Here is a 10,167-nt window from a genome sequence, read left to right on the forward strand (position 1 = left end):
CTAAATATCCTTGGGTCAATATTTTACAGTTTCTAAATATTCTTGGTTTAATATTTTACAGTTTCTAAATATCGTTGGGTCAATATTTTACAGTTTCTAAATATCCTTGGTTTAATATTTTACAGTTTCTAAATATCCTTGGCTCAATATTTTACAGTTTCTAAATATCCTAGGTTCAATATTTTACAGTTTCTAAATATCCTTGGATCAATATTTTACAGTGTCTGAATATCCTTGAATCAATATTTTACAGTTTCTGAATATCCTTGGTTCAATATTTTACATTTTCTAAATATCCTTGGTTCAATATTTTACATTTTCTTAATATCCTTGGTTCAATATTCTACAATTTCTTAATATCCATGGTTCAATGTTTTACAGTTTCTAAATATCCTTGGATCAATATTTTACAGTTTCTAAATATCCTTGGTTTAATACTTTACAGTTTCTAAATATACTTGGTCCAATATTTTACAGTTTCTAAATATCCTAGGTTCAATATTTTACAGTTTCTAAACATCCTTGGATCAATATTTTACAGTGTCTAAATATCCTTGGATCAATATTTTACAGTGTCTAAATATCCTTGGTTCAATATTTTACAGTTTCTTAATATTCTTGGTTTAATATTTTACAGTTTCTAAATATCCTTGGTACAATATTTTACAGTTTCTAAATATCCTTGGTTCAATATTTACAGTTTCTAAATATCCTTGGTTCAATATTTCACAGCTTCTGAATATCCTTGTTTCAATATCTTACATTTTCAAAATATTCGTGATTAAATATTTTAATGTTTTTAATATCATTGATTTAATATTTTACAGTTTTTAAATATCCTTGGTTTAATATTTAATGTTTTTAATATCCTTGGTTCAATATTACATAGTTTCTATCCTTGGTTTACTATTATACTTTTTTGAACAATTTATTTCCAGATTCCTCAAGCACAAGAAATTTAAATTTTAAAAATTGAAGATAATTTTAAAAAGTGAAAATAAATATGTATTTGAATTAAAAGTTTTATAATGTTAATAAAGAACGCTTATCTTTTTTACCTTGAGAAAAGAATTGAAGTCAATTTGTTTAAATAGATAAGAACCTTTAATAATTTAAAAAAGCACCAATGCAATGCATATTACCTGTACATTAATAAATTATAAAATAACTGTGCACAATGCTTTTAACCCCCCCCCCCCTTTACTAAAAGTAAACATATATCTGTACCATCATGGGTTTTTCTGAACTGGACTTTGCTGCACCGTCCTGTACGGAACTTTACAATACTGTACTGTACTTTACAAAACTGTACTATACTGTACAGTATTGTACTGTACTGTACTGTATTGAACTGTACTGAACTGTACTGTACTGTACTATATAGTATTGTACTGTTCTGTACTGGATTGTAAAGAGTACAATGTACAGAGTACAATGTAAAGAGTACAATATACAGAGTACAATGAACAGAGTACAATGTACAGATGCACACTGTACGATGCACAATGTACGCTACACACTGTACGCTGTACACTTTACGCTGTACACTGTACACTGAGCGCTGTACATTCTACGCTGTACACTGTACGCTGTACACTGTACGCTGTACAGTGCACGTTGTACACTGTGCTCTCTGTAAACTCTACTCTGTATCTGTAAGCTGTACTCTGTACGCTGTAAGCTGTACTCCGTACTCGGTAAGCTGTACGCTTTACTCTGTTTGCTGTAATCTGTATGCTCTACTCTTTACGCTTTACTCTTTACGCTGTACTCTGTGTGCTGTATGCTGTACACTGTATTTTATTTATTAGTGCTTTTATAAAGTTAAAACTTTACTGCTAACTCAGGAAAAAATATAAGGTAAAATATTCATTTATCAATTTATTTTAAATAGTTTTCAATGCAAATTATAAGATAGTTTAAGCAATTAAGAAAACATTTATGAATCATTTTACTAAACAACATTTGTTTCTTTCAGGAATGATTCTTTCGATTTTATCTATTCTTTTTGCTGGATATCTGGCCTCCTGTAGCAGGGTAAGTTTTTATATCAATTCAAACCCTATCCTATTTATAGGCAAAACAGTATGCAAGTTCTTTTGATAAAAGAATAACTAGACATAAGTGCTGAAAATAGTTATTCTACTGATACCTTTCATAGAAACTAAGTCAATGCCAGAATTTTATAATCCTTATAACTTTGCCACATGATGGTGTAAACTTTTGATATTTTAAACTTATGCTATTTGATATAACAGAATTCATAGTTTGAAAAATTGGAAAATCAGAGTTTTTAGCAAAGACTCAATTCATATTATTTTTTGATGCAATAAACCTTTCTTTGAAGCATTTTAACTTTTTAGTATTCTGCTAGTTTTTTAAAGAGCTACAGCAATGCCCAAAAAGAAACTAATCAAAACTATTTTTATACTTGCTATCAGTCAGTATTGTTGACATCATATTTAAAATTATACCTAAATCTTTTTTAATTGAATAAATACATTCAATTAAAAATAAAATAGTGATGGAGGGAGAGGGGATTTAAACACATTGTAATGTAAATAAACTGTGTTAAACTCCTAAATGTTGCAAACCTATACCTATAGAATACTTCAGGTAGAATGTAGTGAACTAGTGAAAACTAATAAATCAAACAATAATAAAATAAAGAATACAAATCATATATATTAAAAAAGATAAAAATTCACAAAATTAAATTTGAAATTGAATATTTTTGTTTAGAAACTGCTTCAAGAATGAGGGAATGGACTGGATAGAGTTTGAAAGTATGAATGTGGCTAGAGTATACTTTACCCTGACTACACTAGGAGACAAGATACTTGCTGCAGGAGGATTAACTGGACAGGAGTATGTTCTATGTTTAATCTTATTTGTTTTATAAACCTTTTTGTTCTTTATTGATCAACTAGCTTTCTTTGTTATTAAAAAAAGGATGTTTCTAAATTAGAATATTGAATTATTATATAAACATTCTCACAAACTGGAATCCTTCAGTCAAATCCATTCACCTGTTAATATTTGTTTAATAGATATACTGCTACTGTGGAGGTGTTTGATGGATCCTCCTGGAAGCTTCAAAACTATGAATTAACATCTGTAAGAGAGGATCACTGTGCTGTTCCTATCAGGTATACACTTTATTTATATATATTAATCATGACAAGTGCACACATATAATTAATCAATAATGATGAAATAAGATGAATTCTTATACAGAATATATGCTGTTGTCAAATATTTTAACCATATGTTTTCAAAATGAATCTAGTAAGATGTATCTACTGATATTTTTATTACAAACATTGTTCAACTTTGCTAAAATCCCCTTTTTAAAAGAACAAACTGTTAATATTTAAAGATATCTTACATCAAAAGTTGGCACAAATGAACAGAATCATAGATAATATCATCAAAAATAAAACTGTCAGCATTTTTTAATTCTTTTTATATTTCTTAACATTTTGTATTCTAGTGAGAGTCAAGTCATGCTGCTTGGAGGATGGTCTAACGGCTTCTTATCTCTTGTTGAAGTCTACAGTATTGAAGAGGGATTCATTGCAGAGCTTCCATCAATGCCAACTGCAAGGTAATCTTTCTAAAATATATCTGAAGACTGAAACTTTAAAAATGTTCTGTTTTACATCTTTCATGATTTTTTTCATATATTAAAAGTATCAATATTAAATTGATGAATAAGTTTGAAAATACTCCTCACATATACATACAATGAATATACAATAATATACAATTGGATTTATTGAATTTAAATATTCAAATCTAATATTATCAGAGATACATAATCTTTAAAAAAATAATAACAAATTGATCTTAAAATTTTTTTTTATTTCATACTTATACTCTTTGTCTGTTGCTTTCTAAATAAAAAATCTTTTTATTGCTATTAAAGGAATTGTTTTGTTGCCACACACTCTCAATTTCTAATTATAAATCTTTGCAACCCAATTTTATAGACCTCTCATACTTAATATAATGAATTCTGTAAGATAAAATTATCTAAATTTGAGAATAAAATGTTCAAACCATATCATATATATAAAATAACATAACATTTAACTAAACTTTCTAAAATTATATTTTGTGAATATTGTGTTTAATATTTGTTTTTTTAGGACTGGACTAGCATGCAGCATGTTTAAGGGAGAAATATGGACAGCTGGAGGATTTAATGGTCGAGTATACAATGCTTTTAAAGGAAACAATGGTAATGCTGGGTCTCTAGATTTTGTAGAAGTCCTCTCACTGTTTACAAACACCTGGAGGAGTGGTCCTAAGCTGACCAGGGGGAGAAACTACCTAACAATGGAGGTGCTGGACAACAGCCTGGTAGTATTTGGAGGGAACAATGGGTTGGGAGGGTCGGGAGTTGCAGACAGCATGGAGATCCTTGAAGGTGAAGAGTGGAGGGAGGAACCTCTGCAATATCAACATTATAGACATGCCTCTGTATCAATTCCTTGTAATTGATACATAGATGTTCATTCTATTGTAACTTAATTAATAATTTGATTTAAAATAGTGCCTTTTCTAAAAATAAATTGGATTTAATGCAGCAATTTCTTGTTTATTATTCTGAATAAAATGAAAAGGAGTAAGTACAGAAGTGTAAAGTTTTAAATATCACACTTTGAAACATAAAAAATATAAATATGTGTGCAACTAAAAAAGTTCTTATCATTATATTATCTATGGTTTGATGAAAAATCGATCAAAAAATATCTACTTGATACTTGATGCTATCTAACCAATTCTTTATTTATCTAGGATACAGAAAGGGAGGGAGTTAAAACATAACTACTACCAAATTTTCTTTACTCGACTAAACCTTAGTCAAAGGGGAATAGACCATAAAGTATAACTACTAGGGTCAACAAAAACCTAGGTAGAGGTGCATCTTGTTATTTCAAAGGAAATTCTACTTGGAAATGAATCAACAAAACCAGAATTTCAAATACATGTTCCCATGCAAATATTATTTGGTTACTCGTTATTCAATTATAGATGATTTAAATCTTATAAATGAAGGATGCTCGCCATAAAGAGGAACAAGTTAAATGGCCAGGAAAAACTCTGGACTAGAGATTGAGTAAGAATCAAAATTGACCAGGGATTAAATAGACAGGAGACAAATCTTAAGTCTTAACCGATAACTCAACTCTAAGATAACTTTGCTAAACTCTTTAACTTTCAACCGTTCACAATAAAACTTACACGTCCGCCACGCTAAAGAAAACAGTTCCAATTTCTTTTAAATGATTATCAATCTTACTAGGAAACCAGGAGCTAAGGTAAGGATGGATTTGACCCAGTTCTGTATTTTGTATCCCTCTGTAGAGTTTTGTATATTGTATTCCTCTGTAGAGTTCTGTATATTTTATTCCTCTGTAGAGTTCTGTATTTTGCATCCCTCTGTAGAGTTCTGTATTTTGTATCCCTCTGTAGAGTTCTGTATTTTGTATTCCTCTGTAGAGTTCTGTATCTTGTATTCCTCTGTAGAGTTATGTATTTTGTATTCCTTTGTACAGTTCTGTATTTTGTATCCCTCTGTAGAGTTTTGTATTTTGTATTCCTCTGTAGAGTTCTATATATTTTATTCCTCTGTAGAGTTCTGTATTTTGTGTTCCATTGTAGAGTTCTGTATTTTGTATTCCTCTGTAGAGTTCTGTATATTTTAATCCTCTGTAGAGTTCTGTATTTTGTATCCCTCTGTAGAGTTCTGTATTTTGTATTCCTCTGTAGAGTTCTGTATTTTGTATCCCTCTGTAGAGTTCTGTATTTTGTATTCCTCTGTAGAGTTCTGTATTTTGTATCCCTCTATAGAGTTCTGTATTTTGTATTCCTCTGTAAAGTTCTGTATTTTGTATCCCTCTGTAGAGTTCTGTATTTTCTATCCCTCTATAGAGTTCTGTATTTTCTATCCCTCTGTAAAGTTCTGTATTTTGTATCCCTCTGTAGAGTTCTGTATTACTCTCTGACGCTTTAGCAGTCTCCTGTAGACAATAACTAGTCCTCCGTCCTCTTTATTCTCCCCCACCCCTCCTCTCCTAATGTGTTTATTATCATGATGCCCCCTCCCCTTCATGGGGATTGCGAGAAGACTTGTCAAACAAGCTTATGTAATGTATATGGTCGGCTATAATCAAGTATCTGTAGTCAATGCTTTATTTAATTTATTTCAATTTCTAAACGCATTAAATACGCCATACAGTCACTTTAATATAGTTTCAATAGTGTCAAGTTTGTTTGTATAAAATTGACGTCAATTTGTTTAAAAAATCATTCTCTAGGAATATACCAACGCCTAATAAGAAATTCATGTTGCACTGTACTTTCTTTAACTGCTAGTTTGAAATATCACTTTTAATATTACGGGAAAACATTTAGTTTTTCACTGAAAATTCCGTTCGATACCCAAGTTTATTGAACTTTCATAAACAAATAATTTACTATTCTGGACGAAATAATGAGGTTCTGACGCAGTAATAAAAAACAACATTTAAACAAGTAAATCTGATTAAAAATTAAAAGAAATACACAGTTAATATTAGGGAAATATTTTTAAAAACCCAAAACTACCCTGTCAGGGCTCAATAAATTAACAATCTTCATTAAAAGTCAGGAGATAAAATACTGTGTCACATGTGCGAAAAATGTTTGAAAATTTATAACAACTATAGACGCGGCACATTGGGCGAATATAGATCGTCTTTGACTTTATGTCGAAAAAACTAGAAAATTAAACACAAGGTTTAGACGAAAAAATGAACTCACTAATATACGTTAGTTTTACTCGTGTCAATCACGCCATGAATGAACAAGATCCTGCATAGTGTTTTTTAGACGAGATAGACACGAGCATAAACAACAGGAAATTAACTAAAGAATTCTTGATTTTTGCACTCGTTTTTATCACGGCATGAATTTACAAGATTATCAAGTGGCAGCTTTGCCATGTGTACAATATGTAAAGAGGGCTGGTGAAAAGCTCGCGTCATTTATTTCTCAGTTCCCAACCAGTCAGATCTCGTCAAAAACCTGTGTTTTGTTTGTTGGGTAATATCATGTTCGTTTTCCTTTATTTCATTCAATAAAAATTTAAATCTAGAGTTTTCGTTATTCAAATCAAGAAAAATCTCTGGTTCTAGTGTTGGTTGAGTTGGCGTAGGGTTTGAGGTTAATACACCATGTTCAGTAGTCTCCGTGTAGACTTGAGTGGGAGTAACAGGGGTCAATGCACTAGGAGTAACAGAAACCATGGTATTATGAGTAACAGGAGATACTGTACTAGGAATAGGGGTGTTTAAGCTTTCTTTTTCCGCCATTAATTGGTTATAGATTTGTCGGTACTGCGGTGTAGGGAATCTAGTCTTTAAGGCTATTAATTTATTAAATAATTCTTGGTGAATGTTTGGCCCATATAACGGTATGTCTAGAAGTACTGCAAAGACGTTTACGTCCGTATTTTTTAATATTGGCACTGGTTTATTTAAAAATGCTATTAATGGTTCTAAAAATTCTTTTCCTATGTACTCAGTTCTTGGTTGTTTTACAAGGGTTATGTATTTTTTTAAACAGGGTACACAGTTTTGTCCATACATTATTATATTAGAGCACCCAACAACTTTATCTTTATCTACAAATTTTCCATCTTCTGCTATTGATTCCATAAATTCGATAAGTGTCCTTCTTTTTCTTGCATTAGAATACTCATTAATTGCAGTTTGTAATTTTTTATATATATTAAATTCTATTTGATGTTCAGTTACACGGTCTTTTTGTTTTTTTGAAATGTCTAATCTTTCAAAAAATTGGGTTATCCAATTTACTAGTTGAAAAAGCAAAGAAATTCGGTTTTTGTCAATGGTATTTGGAAATATTTGCTCCAGGCTAACTTTCAAAATTGTCATTGCATCCTTGTTGTTTAAAAAATCTATTGCAAAAGTTTGTTTAAAGTTCGAGATTTTAGTATAAACTGTTGCTAATTCATTTGTCGAAAAAGTAGGGAATGAGTTAAATAAGTTAGTGAGGAGTAATATCCAAACAAACAAATTCATTTTATCTACTTTGCTCAATCACCTGTCTTTGTATTACTGCAATAGCTTGTCTGCTAAAATGAATCTGATCAAGAGCACATAAAGGACTTTTTGTAATACTTAGGAAACCTAAAAGAGTTGAATTTGATAGTACCCCAATATTGATGTCGGACTTCAGTGAATTGATTACTTTTCTGAATCTATTGGCTGTACTTTTGTCATAAAACAAACATTCAGAATTTTCAATAATAGAAGTAGCTCTTGGGGGTGGTTCAACAAAAACGATGTTTTTTGTATACATTGACAAAATTTCCACCAGACTAGAATGGATATTTAAACATTTACTTTCGTCAAACTTGGTTAGACAAACATGTGTTTTGTTATTTACTTTGTGGAGTTTAGAAGGAAGCAGATCATTTCCGGATAAATAGATAACCTTTTTGTACTGTTTGTTTTTGTCTCTCAATGTACTATCAATTGATTTTAAGTTAATTTTGCCTTTAAAAAGAATGTTATCTATTTTCCTTCCATTTCTGTCATTATGCTGTACGACCTGCTTGGCTAACGACGATCCCAAAACCAGAATGAAAAGAAACTAGAAAGAAATAATCGGTGTATTGTCCTGTCCTTTGTGTATTAATATACAAATATAAAAAACATTATAATCAATTTAGATAATTGTACAAGAAAAACGAATTTTAACTGAATCATAAAGTTTATTTTTCTATTATTTTAGATAAAACAAAATTGTGCCTGAGAAGCCTTTTTGTTATTAAAAATGATAATGATTCAATTTATGGATTATGGAGCAATCCATTTTATTTTTGAGATTAATTTTATTACGAAAGCTACAATGTAAATGTTTGTTTCTGATTATAGGCTAAATATAAAAGATAAACAAGTTTTGTTTATGAGAAAAGTATAATAAGTATATTAATAATATATATATATATCTATGGATATATAGAAACAGAGCCTGATCTTATAAAAGTTGAAAATATAAAATTATCAATATTTAAATATGAAATTCATTCATAAAGCCAATTTAGTTCGTTATAATCGTAATTTTAAAAAATATCCACATCTATGGCTATGACTGAGAATCAGGCATACATAAAGTAAAAAATTACGAGCCAGGCAAAGTGTTTTAGCATACTAACCCTTAATTGCAGACACTTTAACAAAAACAAATTTGGTTGAATCACGATAATTTGTTTTTGAAAATGATCAAGAAAATATATGATATAAAATGGAATCTGAAAACTTGGTCAATTATTTATAAAATCAGGTCTGAAGAACCTGTAAATAAATTGATTCATTAAAAATATTGGATTTAAAGAGTGATCCGTTTAAAATATACAAATAATAAATAAAAGCTGCAGTGGGGTTATTGTTCTTATAAAGCTCCAAATAAAAGATAAAGAAGTATATATATATAAATATGCCAAATAAAGATCAAAAGAAAAATAAAAGATCTACAATAGTAATGTTTGGTTACAAAAATATAATTAATATAAAAAATCCAATGGGGCCAAAATAGGTTAATAAAATAAACATAAAGATCCAATATATGTCCCCTATAAATTGCCAATTAAATAAATTAAGATTTCCTAGAATAGAATCTAAGTTAATTGTAATAGCAGAATATTTTAGAAAAAGAGCTTGGACTTATATATTGCTTTCTCTAATTGGCGTGGGTTGTACTGGTGGTTCTCTTTGCCTTGAAATAATTGTACCAGGAGTACCAATTGAAAAGGGAGATAAGACCACGCAGCAGAATATAAAGAACTGCAAAAATTACAAACTCCATATTTTGTCCGGATAGGGCCGTCTGTTCATCAGACTTTATATCAGCTTTAGATATAATAGGTAGAGCGGACTGGTTTACTAACTGTAACCATTTCTGGTATGCTGCTTTCGCTGACATTTTGACTCTCACTAGAATACAAAATGTTAAGAAATATAAAAAGAATTAAAAAATGCTGACAGTTTTATTTTTGATGATATTATCTATGATTCTGTTCATTTGTGCCAACTTTTGATGTAAGATATCTTTAAATATTAACAGTTTGTTCTTTTAAAAAGGGGAATTTAG

The 10,167-nt window shown here is 29.8% G+C and overlaps 1 protein-coding gene across 2 annotated transcripts; it reads left to right on the forward strand.

Moving 5' to 3' along the window:
* The first annotated feature begins 2,463 nt into the window (after positions 1-2,463).
* On the forward strand, positions 2,464-4,592 carry LOC111716798 (kelch-like protein 12). 2 transcript variants are annotated; one of them, XM_023492283.1, is made up of 5 exons: positions 2,464-2,616; positions 2,743-2,868; positions 3,051-3,149; positions 3,494-3,610; positions 4,155-4,592. In XM_023492283.1, the coding sequence occupies exons 2-5, from the start codon at positions 2,765-2,767 to the stop codon at positions 4,504-4,506; spliced, it is 672 nt and encodes a 223-aa protein (XP_023348051.1). In that variant the 5' UTR covers positions 2,464-2,616; positions 2,743-2,764; the 3' UTR covers positions 4,507-4,592. The 2 variants fall into 2 exon arrangements, with proteins under 2 accessions (XP_023348051.1, XP_023348050.1); XM_023492282.1 differs by having other exon boundaries at positions 2,471-2,616; positions 3,494-3,607; positions 4,152-4,592.
* The last annotated feature ends 5,575 nt before the right edge of the window (positions 4,593-10,167 follow it).

This window comes from Eurytemora carolleeae, unplaced genomic scaffold, assembly GCF_000591075.1.
Source record: "Eurytemora carolleeae unplaced genomic scaffold, Eaff_2.0 scaffold1875, whole genome shotgun sequence".
NCBI lineage: Eukaryota > Metazoa > Arthropoda > Copepoda > Calanoida > Temoridae > Eurytemora > Eurytemora carolleeae.

Coding starts and splice junctions, on each gene's coding strand:
- LOC111716798 (XM_023492283.1), top strand. CDS start 2,765: ATGGACTGGATAGAGTTTGAAAGTATGAATGTGGCTAGAGTATACTTT. Junction 2,869..3,050: donor GGAGGATTAACTGGACAGGA/GTATGTTCTATG, acceptor TTTGTTTAATAG/ATATACTGCTACTGTGGAGG. Junction 3,611..4,154: donor TCAATGCCAACTGCAAGGTA/ATCTTTCTAAAA, acceptor TTTTTTTAGGAC/TGGACTAGCATGCAGCATGT.